The following is a 12,596-nucleotide window of genomic DNA, read 5'->3' as shown; positions in this document are numbered from 1 at the left end:
AAAAGATTGCAGTAAGTCGGGATGTAATATTTGATGAGTTGGGCAACTGGTACAACCCAAAACAAAATGTAGAAACTGATGAAGGCTGTGAAAATGAAGACAGAGAAAAATCTAAAAATGTAAGAGATAACCACAGAGATGGAAGCAATGTTGGACAACAAAGTTCAACATCAATGGAATGTACTGGACCACATGGAAGCTCAGGTAGTAAATCTGAATCAAATGCATGGAGTGGAAAAAATGCAAGACAGAATATGATGATAAAAAGGGAAACAGAAAATGCCAGAGTATGAAATGTTTGATGATGGACCTAGAAACATGGAAGATGTAGATTCAGATACATCATTGGATGATGAGCTTGGTATAGGATCCCTGAAAATCCCTAGTATGGAAAGGGCAATGAAGGATGCAAATCAAAAACTGAGAAGATCAAATAGAGAGAAAAAGATTGTTGAAAGATTTGGTTATGACACATATATGGCTATGCATTATGCATACATGTCTAAAGTGGTACAAATCCCTGATCCAAATAGCTTTGATGAAGCAAAAGCTAAGAAAAAATGGGTGAATGCAATGCAAGAAGAAATAGATGCATTGGTTGAAAACAAAACATGGGATTTGGTAAAGTTACCAAAAGGAAAAAATGCGGTAGGGTGCAAATGGGTCTACAAGACAAAGCATGATTCCAATGGAAATGTTAGTAGACATAAAGCAAGACTTGTGGCAAAGGGATATGCCCAAATGCAAGGAATTGATTATGATGAAACATTTGCACCAGTTGCAAAGATGGCAACCTTGAGAACATTACTTGCTGTGAGTGCAGCCAGAAGTTGGGTTTTGCACCATATGGATGTAAAAAATGCTTTTTTACATGGTAACTTGGAAGAAGAAGTGTATATGTGTCAACCACTAGGTTTTGAAGACAAGAAGCATCAAGAATATGTATGTAGGCTGAAAAAGGCTCTTTATGGACTGAAACAAGCCCCAAGAGCATGGCACAAGGAACATTCAGATTCTCTGGAAAAAAATTGCTTTCAAAATGTCAAAGGTTGATCCATCATTATATGTAAAGAATATAAATGATTGCATTGTTGTGATCTTGATATATGTTGATGATCTAATCATTGGAGGTGACTCTATGGAAGAGATAAGTAAGTTGAAGAAAAATCTGGAAATGCAATTCAGATGAAGGATTTGGGAGAGCTGAGATACTTTCTTGGCATTGAGATGATAAGATCTAAGAGTGGTATATATATGTTGCAAAAATAGTATGCAACAACTATGTCGAAGAAGTATGGTATGCTTGGATGCAAACCTATTGGTATACCACTAGATAAGAACTGCAAATTGAGGGCTGATTTGGGAGCCAAAATTGAAGATGTAAACATGTACAAGTCTATGGTGGGTAGCCTCATATATTTGACCATAACAAGACTTTATTTGAGTTATGTTGTTGGATTAGTCAGCCAGTTTATGCAGCAGCCAACAAAGCCACATTTGGACTACATAAGAAGAATTTTGAGGTATGTAAAAGCTACTCAAAATTATGGACTATTTTACAGGGCTGATTTGGACATAAAGCTGGAAGGATATACAGATGTTGATTGGGTTGGAAGCCAAACCGACAGAAGATCCACAAGTGGATATATGTTTACATTGGGAAGTGCAACTATTTCATGGAGTAGCAAGAAACAAGCTATTGTTGCATTATCAAGTACTGAAGCTGAATATAGAGGAGTTGCAATAGCTACCTGTGAAGAGGTATGGATCAAAAGATTGCTTTCTGATTTGGGAGAGTATATAGATGGTGTTGTGACAATTTGGTGTGACAATATGAGCAGCATTCAGCTGGCAAAAAACCCAATGTTTCATGCAAGAACAAAGAACATTGAAGTGCATTATCACTTTGTTAGAGAAAAAGTGATTGATGGAGAAGTGGATCTGTTGTATGTAAGTACAAATCAGCAAGTGGCTGATATTCTTACGAAGGGATTGAGCATGGAAAAACATACACAGTTTAGAGACATGATGGGAGTTATAACCATCGGCATGGTAGCTGAAAAGCATGAAGAAAAGAAGATTGAAGATGACCTCAAGAAAGCATAAGTTGAGCTTGAGGGGGAGTGTTGAGAAGCAAGCTCAACAAACGTATGTGATGCTTATTCAGAAATAAGTTATAGTAGTTATTAGCTAATTAGCTACTAGTGGACATAAAGGTGAAACAACTATTTAGCTATGCACAACTATTTAGCTACTGACATCTATTTAGCGACTGACAGCTAATTAGCTGCATATATAAGTCACTTATGTACTTAGGTAAAAAGTGTGGTAAGTAGAAAGAGAAGAGTGAGAGTAGTGCAGAGAGAGAGTAAGAACAGAAAAACAAAAAACAAACGAGAGCAAGTTGAGCTCTGCGTGTAATGAAGTAGAAGCGTTTTGGATTGTGCAAAGGTAAGTCTCCTTCCCCTTCCCCTTTCTATCTTGAGCATTGAACGATCCAGCACGCCGCGATCCGTTATGCACACAGAAGAGCCGTAGCGCCTTCATAACAATTTCTACACCTCCCCCATGGATGTGTCAACATGATAGCCGCATACAACTCCTCGAGAACCTCACAAGCTTATGGTCCATCTTTTTTTGTCTTCACTTTTACATTGAGCATCAAAGAAATCTTCACATTGCTTACTATCATGTCATTGAAGAAGACTGGGCAACTATTGACCATTTTTGCATGTGGTATGGATTGAACTAAGTACATCCATATTGATATGGTCACTCAATTTCTTGAAGTCAAAGTTCAATTCTTCTACATACGATGCCAAGTCATGCATGCCACTTTTCACTACCTTTCGCTAGGTCCATGACTCTGAAGAAAGGCAAAGAGACAAGTTGTGAATATCCACATAACCCAATACTAGAGTGTTTCATACTTGTAAAACTATCCCAAACATCACTAACAATTGCAAAACCCCCAAATGCATAAAAAATGTTTTCATCAAATGCCATTGCTTGTGAATTTAGTAGAGGTAAACATGGGCTTTGTGATAATATCTTCATGGCAAGGAGTGTAATGTGTTCATGTATTCCAAGGATTGCAAATATTAAATTTTAAGAAAAGAGCCAATATTTTTTGTTTCTATATGGATATTAAGTGGAAGATATGCATATGCTTCTTTTACCAATTATCTTCCCCATAGGGGATGTTAATATATCTTTCATTCATGAACATCATCTAGTTATTCAAGATTTATTCATATGTATTATGTACATGTTGTATAGGCTTACTAGAGAGAAATCATTGGACGAACCTTCCTATTTTAAAAGGCCATTGTTAACTATTTTAGCCCTTAGCAAAACTTTCTTTGAAGATTTCTTTGCATGTTTACCCACTCTCTTCTTCCATGTAAACAGTGAAGCTTTGTTTCACTTTGTTGCAACCCATCTTTAGGTTAGATCAAATTTTGCTTTTACGACGGGTTTCTATGCCAACCATTTTGTGTACATTCATGATATCTTGAATTCACATGGATTATTTAACTACTTGCAATCTAATTTAATAAAAGGTATGTGGTTTTCACAAACAATTATTGTTGTGATACCATAAATCAGTAATAATTTTACAAAATCGGGTGCTCAGCAAAAGGTGCATTTATGGCTTGTCATTGTATCGTAAAGAAATGGAACATACCAAGTAGAAAGAGAAAACTTGCATTCACAGTTCAAGTGTTAAGATTACACCCACTCATTTTTTAAAGGAAACTAGGAGGTGTATAACAAAGCTTCCTAGTATCCAATAACGGAGTAAAAGCCTCTTAAGTTCTTGATGCCATGATGTTTCTTCTCTAGCTCTAATGTCTCTTGGGTGTAAAATTGGCACTCATGAGATGATCATTCGTCCATGAAGCCATTGTCAAAAGGTATATGAATGATGGAGGCCTATTTACAATGGCTCTTAGAAAGTGTAGTGAGGTGGAGCAACCCAATTCATTCTCAAGGGGCTACTACCCCAAGCATTACCATGTTAAGGAAGAGCTTGTACTTTGTATGAGATCATGGTTTTTTACTTATCCCACACTTATGGGATTCACTACAAGCATAGTGTTATTACTTCCATAGTTGGCTAGCTCCCAAAGAGTGGAACATAAGAGGGCCTATTAGGAGGGCCGATGCTTAGATTGAGGCTTGAAAGCTCCACCATCTCATCAGTTCGACTAACTGACGATGTTGAAGATGAAGGCGAAGAACAGAGTGAAGAGGAAGCCACAATTTGTCTCCTCTCCAAAGTCGTTTTTGCACCAAGACCAGTAAATAGGAAGTGGTGTGCATGGTTAAGTGTCTTGCTTGGTTGTCTCGTGAGTAGATCTGGGGAGGTAGGAGTAGCATTTTTATTTGTGGCTTTAATGGGTGGTAGGTCATTGTGATGATGGGGAATGAGAAGGTCCCTGGCAAGGTTGGTTGATGTGGGTAGGTCGAAATCTCTTCGATGACAATGGTCCTTCAACAAACAAACATCATGGAATGTTAGAAGTTTCGAAGTCAAATAGTTAAAAAGGCATCCATAGATATATACACACACAAGAGCATCCCCCCTTCCCTCGACACTTTCCCTCATGTTTGCTTCAAAGTGTTTAATAGCCAAATGAGCTTTGTGTGTCAGTTATTGTGTTTACCATATGGGGCAACGGCGATGAGATTATGTCGAAAAGGCTAGACCTCCTCTTCTTTTTATTGAGGTTGGATTGTCTGAGAAAATACTTCTGAGCATGGCTTGCCACTTGGGTGGGAGTCCGAGTAATTACAAAATTGCGTGAGATACCACGCCAGTCTCCTTTACCAAGCTTCTCAAGCCCAATCAAGAACATCCTATGCTCATCCTCACTCCACGGCACACCTGCAAGCCACCATACAACTATAATGGGTTCATATTGTCATTGATATTGTCATCGTCATCATGTATGTATGTATGTATGTATGTATGTATGTATGTATGTATGTATGTATGTATGTATGTATGTATGTATGTATGTATGTATGTATGTAAGTATGTATGTATGTATGTAAGTATGTATGTATGTATGTATGTATGTATGTATGTATGTATGTATGTATGTATGTATGTATGTATGTATGTATGAACATATATGTGTGTTGTGTGCGTGTGTATATGTTTGTGTTTGTATGTATGTATCCATGCATAAACATATATGTGTGTTGTGTGCGTGTGTATATGTTTGTCTTTGTAGATATGTGTATGTCTACGAACTCAAACAAACATATACTCACATAATATGCGTATACACATACATACATTCCTCCACACACCGGAACAAACATGCATGATGCATACATACACACTATATAGATACTTAAAATTCACACATATACGCATGCATACATACGTGTGGACATCCAGCAATTTGATTCATATCGTAATACACATACATACATACATACATACATATATGATTATATCGTAATACAGACAAACATCAGAACATACATAGGGTGTACATACACCCATAGGCATACTACCACTTAGGTTCTTGTATAAACCAACATTATTAGTAATTACCTTTCTTCCTAATATCCCTTAAACTAGTGGAAGAGCCTTGCACGAGTAATGCATCTGAAATGTAGCCTTGATGGTACACCGGGACTAGCAACCTTTGACCTGCGTCTGCTTCTTCTTCTTCTTCTTCTTCTTCTTCTTCCTCCTCCTCCTCCTCCTCCTCTGGTTCTCCTCTTCCTGCTTTTTCTGGGGGATCAGAACTGTTATGATGCAACTCTGAAATGGAGGAAGAAGAAGAGGAAGGAGTGATGAGGCCGCCTAGGTTCCCCACGCTGAAGCCCTTGAGGCATGTTGACGAAGACGACGATGACAATGCAGCATTGTGATCATGACAGCCCGGGAGGAGGTTGAGGGTGACTCCGAAGAGCTTAAAATTGGCTTGGGAGTATTCAGGAGAGGAGGTATTATTGGAACAGCGTGTGAGTGTGGGCATAATGATGACCCCGGTGAAGAAGAGTCGGAAGAGAATGGTCTACGGTCGATATGAAGGAAGGAGAGGTGGTGTGTGTGTGTGTGTGGGTATGAATCCAGTCAGAAGAAGAGCTTGTAATGATGGAGAGGAAGGGGAGGACAGACAGTTTGATTGTTCATGAAAACAGAGCTCTGTAATGAAGACACACAGAGCGAAAGAGAAAGAGAAGACGATATTTCGGAAGCACCAAGAAGAAAATAAGAGAGAGAGAGAGAGAGAGAGAGAAGAAATAAATGATTTACGAAAATAATAATAAATAAATAAATAAAGAGGAAAAAAGAAAAGTACAAAACACACACACGTAGACACTCACAAGCCAAGATATGTATATGGAAACTTAAAAATATAAAAACAAAATAAACACCTAATTATTACTGAATTATTATTAAATAAATAAATAAAGATGTATATGTACTTATGTACATAGATGATGGCAAGACATAAAATAACCACTACATACACACTCACGAGACACTCTTTCTTTTGGCTCAAATTTGTAATTGTGTAAATTACTTATTCGGTTTTGCTTTACTTGACTTTGATTTGCTTGCTTCTCATGGGGCTTGAGCCTGCAATCAAATCTTGGCATGTGTCTCCTCCTACTCACATTATCACATAGTGCAAATCATCTTAAAACTTGGATCTGTTCCATTTACCCTGAGCCGACCCTTTAGCATGCTTGGCCTCGTGAATGGAATCGAACACTATTTCAACCCTTCGGTGAATATATGATCGACCCATTTCTGGAGTTATTACATATTAGCATTACCCTTTTTGAAGGTAAAGTGACTTTTTTTCTTTTCGCTCTCCGTATTGTGAAATATCTCATTTTCGATGTTTATAAATGCCATTATTTTTTATTAGTGCCGCAAATTTTCCCCTCCATAACCTTCCACTTTAAAAAAAACATTATCCAAACTACGATTTCGTAGGTATGTTCTAGCATTGGTATTTAATATTTAGGGTTGATACTCGATAATATACATAGCCATGTATGATTATCCTTTTGAGTTTCTATGCAATATACGAAGATTTGATACTTTCCCAATTCAAGGAGAAGTTCTTCTAAGCATCATACGAAACATGATACTATAATGTCTCTTATACTAATTAGTAATAACAAAAGGGATGCAACAAGAAATAGGTTACAAAGTCAATTTTTGATAGACGCGGTCCATCATGGTCCACAACTCAATGGGTAGCTCCTTTAACCTACAATTATACTTAATCGTGGTCCAACACTCAATTGTTTATCAAAGTTACTTGTTAAGTACAAATTATTGGTTAAGGTCATCCATGACTATCTATGTATTTCTTGATAAAAAACTTCCCACCTTTTTACTACAAAGGATATATACCTTTGATCAAGTAACCTAAGAAAATCTTATCACTCGAAAAATAATCGATTGAACCATCTCGACATACCCATCATGACCATATAATCAAAATAGGCATGTTAAAAAAGTGTGTTCACTACTTACTACAAATGAATGGTCTTTCCAAGAAGAAAATTGTTGAATGTGAGTTGTCCTTTCAAAGAACAAGATATTTCTAAAGCCCGAAAAGTCATGATTAGAGTAGGACATTTATATTGTTGGAAAATATAGGACGAACTTTTAACACAATGGAAGAACTAACAATAATTTACATAAAGGTAGGTTTTTACTAGCAATATGAGCTTGCTACATTCATATGTAACCAAGTAAAACTAATCATCCATAATGGATTTTAAGTTAACTTTTTGATATAAAAAAATGCCTTTTCCATTTTATTGTCACAGACACACACACACCCCATTATCTCTTTTGTTGACTAACTCAATTAACACATACACGCCCTAAGAACCATATGATCAAATGAAAATAAGAAATTGAAGGTTGAAAATGACCTTCGAAGGCTGATCATAGTTACAAATCGGTACTTTATTCTCCGAAAAGTTGTATAATGCTCTCTCCCATTTTCATATTATTTGGAAGTAATTGATTATCAAATTGTGGGTAATGTAATAACCTAAAGAATTTACCTCATACATATGTGTGATCCCTATTGACATTTTTGGAAGTGCATGCATACCTATATCTCATAAATATTAAAACAAAGGCAAAGCATTACAACAAGAGATTTATTTTTATTTTTTTCCAAAAAAAATCTACTTCTATTAGTTAAGAAAAAGTACATAGAATAATATACAACTCATATGTTACAAGCCACTTTGCAATGGCTACAATAAAACATCATGTATAAATGAAGCAACAAAGCCTCGTCACATAATTACTCAATAGACTCCCATCAACATGAGCCTCACACAACCCACATTCAACAAAGACACCCTCCAATCACTTCACAAATCAGCACCTACCTCTATGTTTGGTACCCTAGGAGGGAACAATCATCAGGGTGGCTGATATATCCACTTTGCATTGCCATCCACCATCTGTAACATCGGAGAACCTCTCCATTTAAGAAGGAAGCGGTACCTAGCTTCTTCACTTGCATCCTACAACAAGAGATATTGTATGATGTATCTATAAGGCAAATAAAACCATGCCTTGTTGAAACAAATTGTGCAAGTTTTGGAATCATATTGTAGGAAAGCAATGTATGTTATCTTGCACAAGAGTAAGAAATAAACTTTAAATGGTGAACTTATTAGTATCTATTTCAACTTGATTGTACCTAGCTTCTTCACTCGCATCCTACACCAAGAGATATTGTATGATGTATCTATAAGGCAAATAAAACCATGCCTTGTTGAAACAAATTGTGCAAGTTTTGGAATCATATTGTAGGAAAGCAATGTATGTTATCTTGCACAAGAGTAAGAAATAAACTTTAAATGGTGAACTTATTAGTATCTATTTCAACTTGATTTGTTATATGATAAAAAAAAACCTTTTTGATGTCTTTTGACTTGTAATGTTTATTGAATATATGTTCTATACATCTTTGAAAAAATAGAATCAACAAATGCATGGGGCATACATATAAAAAGAAGAAGAAAATATACGTGATTGTGCTCATAGCAAGATCATGAATAGCTCGTTGTTTAATGCTAGACAAGGAAACTCGTGATATATAGAATTGAGAACATCTTTTTATCAATGTAAAGGAATGTAGCGGAAATAGTTGGACGTTCATTCAAACACATAGAGGCACTTTTTAGATGTAAACACGTAGACCCCATGGATGGGTCTACACTGTACAGTGTGATCCTAAGGAATATACATGCCATTTCTTCCATCTCTCTCTCTCTCTCTCTCTTTTTCCAAAAAAATCCATTTCTTTATCTCTTTTATAACATGATATACTAAAAAATGTCTCAAATTATTATTGCTTCTCCATGGTGTATGCCATTGAATTTCAAAATAAATAAAACATGTGTACTAAAAAGTTGGTCACTTTAACCAAAGTTATAGATTATGATTGTTTGGATAGATTGTGTGTACGACTTTGGATAAGAAAATGTTGGCCAATGAAAGTGGTTGCTTTATGCCTTGAGATAAATTTTGTGTGATGTATACATCATAACAATGGTGTGGGGGGAAATATTGAACAAATATGTCGCCATCCATACTTGGAAAGCCTGTCTTATATCCTCCTTGATTCATTATTCATCTCCTTAAGGTTAATCCCACCATCCAAGCTCAAGGGAAAAACACAATCAACATAACGGTAAAATTTGAACATGGGTTCTATAGTTATGTTTCTTTGTATGGCATAATATTTGTTTGCTCTTAATTCCTATAGTTAAAGATGAATTTGCTTCAAACACCATGCTTATGGTAGAGCTAATGACATTGTTAATGTTTTCTCCATTATATGTGATAAATAGTGAACAATGCATGTGTTTGTTAAAATATATACACAATGTCCATATTTATGATTGAATCATGACAAATTCTAACAATGAGTCCTTGTATATAGTTCTTGAACACTTCAAATATCTATAGACAACATTCTTGCTTGTGTTGCAAAATTTATGATGTTGTAGCTAAATTAGGATGGAAGCAATGTGACATGAAAACACAATCATGTATATTTAATACATCAACATCAACATGAGTATATGAGATAATAAATCTTGATAGAACTAGAGCTTAAGGAAGCAAGCATTCAAGATTGGACTTTGATTAGATGTCTCGTTAGTGTTTAACTAATAGAGAATGCAATTACAAAATATTGATATTTCAACTAGCTATGAAAACCTATCAAACGAGCCTACCATATTTGCTACATGGTCATTGGACAAGATATAGGCAACAATCCAATGACATTTGATTGATATTTATTTCATGGGAAGTTTCACCAAGTTGTGGTGTGCTTAGAGAGTTGTGTTAAATCAACATGCAAAAAAGTATTATGTTGTGTAGTTTGCTAGGCAAACAAGGTCATATACCATAAACAAACAAGTGATTTACCAAGCAACAAGCAACGAAAAGTTTAATTAGGTTGTTTAGGAACCATTAGAAAATATGGCCATTATAGTGCAAAAATCCATGTTGCATAGGTGATGAGGTTTCTAGGTTTGCAACGTAACGAAGGAGTATCTTAATGAAGGCCAATTGACAAATGTTTGGTCGCATTACATGATTTTCCAATTCAATCAACGAAAACACCCAACAAGTAGATGACACATATACACAAAATAGGAGGAACAATGAAAGGTGTAGAAATTAAAAGGAAAAATAAAAAGAAAAGTTTGGGAGAGTGGTTAAATTGTATTGATGTATATTGTACAAGGATGAAAAGTTAGCTACCATGGCATAAAACGATTGGGACATAATGGTCATCCAAAAAAGCTACGTTGACGTTTTTACTTGAAGCTCCACATTGCACTATGTTGGATTCAAACCTAGATGGTCTATCAATCTTCGTGGAGTTAAAAATGAGTGGAATTCACTAGAACGTTGATGGATACAGGAACAAGTTGGACAACAAGAAAATTATGGTTGCCCAAAAGATTTCCCAAGATGTTTCTACTTGAAAGTGATTAATTTGTGAAACGGTTGACGCGCAACATCAAGCGCAAATCTAAGCGGGCTTCTTCCTAGAGTTTTGGACCGGACATGACTACGATAGGGTCGCGGTTGGACACATGCAAAAGCCATGCACATGGAGGAACGAGTTTGATCACAAGAAAAGCTAGGGCGTTTTGAAATGAATGAAGGTAATGGGTAGAATTATGTGTTAAAGCCACTCCCCCCCCCCCCCCCCCCCCAACCCACTCCCCATTGCCACCAAAAAAGAAACTAAAACAAAAGGAACCGATTCTCCGAGGGAGAAATGTGATGGGTAGGTTTAGAAAGGTGATGTTGCCTGTCCCATAACAAAACAAAGCAAATCCGGCGGTGTGTGTGAACACGCACTTTGGGGGGGGGGGGGGGGGGGGGGTGATGGATCAAGAAAATGATAAAGGGCAACGTGGCAGCGGCAAAACGCAGGCAAATGCTTTTTTCTATTCTTCTATTTTTATCTTCTCGAATGATTCCCACCTTCTTCACTTTTTTTCTTTTTCATTTTGGTTTCTTTCCTTTCTCTTTTCGCTTTTGACGCCGTCCTGTCCTATCGCTTTCTGCCCACGTGGCAAGACCATGACATCAACCACACGCCCTTTTTCTCCGCATGTCTCTCGTCATTATTATTTTTATTTATTTAATTTCACTTCTTCTTCTTCTTCTTTTTGTTATTGTGACTGGTGCAACTTTATCTTCCAATTTTTCTTCAATTTTGAGATAATTTGGGTAATGTGTGTGTTTGGGGGGTGTTCTTTTTTCTTCAATGGAAAGAAATGAAGAAGAAGAAGAAAGAAGATAATCGATAGTTCTCTCTCTCTCTCTCTCTCTCTCTCTCTCTCTCTCTCTCTCTCTCTCTCTCTCTCTCTCTTTGGGACCCCCACAAACACCCCCCCCTTCAAAGGCATTGCCTTTATGTCAGCTAGTCTTACAACACCCCTTTGAGGGTTTACCTTGCCGTAAGATCCTCACCATTGTTATGATAGGGACAACAAACGCTCTCTTGTCGTGTTGTTTTTTAATACATACATTACTTTTAACGAAAGAGAAAAGAAGGCTTATAATTGGTCGAGATTTGATTTGAAGATCCCGTGTATCTTATCCCATCCACATCTCATTCTTTTTTTTTTCCACAATTGTCATTGCTCCACTTTTCGGAAAAAAAGAAGCTTTTATTATTGTTGTTATTATTATTGTCTTAACAAGTTTAAAGTGTTCACATTGCCGTACATCTTGATCTTCTTCTTCTAATGATTACATCTAATTCATGAGGACCCCAAGAGCGATACATTGCCAAACCTTTATTTTTTACTCTTTTGTCCCAAGGATTAACAAGGTGCCTATTGATGTTACTTCAATCTCGATCCAATGATGGATGTATGGCGTTCGTGGTTAAAGAGCATGTAGGTATATCATGCTTTGCCAATCTTGGCACCATATGTATCATTCATTTTGTAATATAATAAAATCTTGTTTCACACTCCAAAACATAAAAAGCACATGAGGTGTTCCAATGTCCACCACCAATTCTTCTTCGTGTGTC

General features: G+C 36.5%; 1 protein-coding gene across 1 annotated transcript; it reads right to left on the bottom strand.

Moving 5' to 3' along the window:
- Nucleotides 1-3,692: 3,692 nt before the first annotated feature.
- LOC147856586 (uncharacterized) lies at nucleotides 3,693-6,002 on the bottom strand. Its single transcript, XM_087329575.1, has 3 exons — nucleotides 5,771-6,002; nucleotides 4,671-4,927; nucleotides 3,693-4,495 (listed from the first exon to the last, which is right to left on the bottom strand). Exons 1-3 carry the CDS (start codon nucleotides 6,000-6,002, stop codon nucleotides 4,121-4,123), a joined length of 864 nt encoding a protein of 287 aa, XP_087185701.1. The 3' UTR covers nucleotides 3,693-4,120.
- Nucleotides 6,003-12,596: the final 6,594 nt, after the last annotated feature.

This window comes from Azolla caroliniana, unplaced genomic scaffold, assembly GCF_043228905.1.
Source record: "Azolla caroliniana isolate FFs.n. ecotype wild unplaced genomic scaffold, voAzoCaro1.0.p SCAF_13, whole genome shotgun sequence".
NCBI classification, from domain to species: domain Eukaryota; kingdom Viridiplantae; phylum Streptophyta; class Polypodiopsida; order Salviniales; family Salviniaceae; genus Azolla; species Azolla caroliniana.
This window is presented reverse-complemented; position numbering and strand designations above follow the sequence as displayed.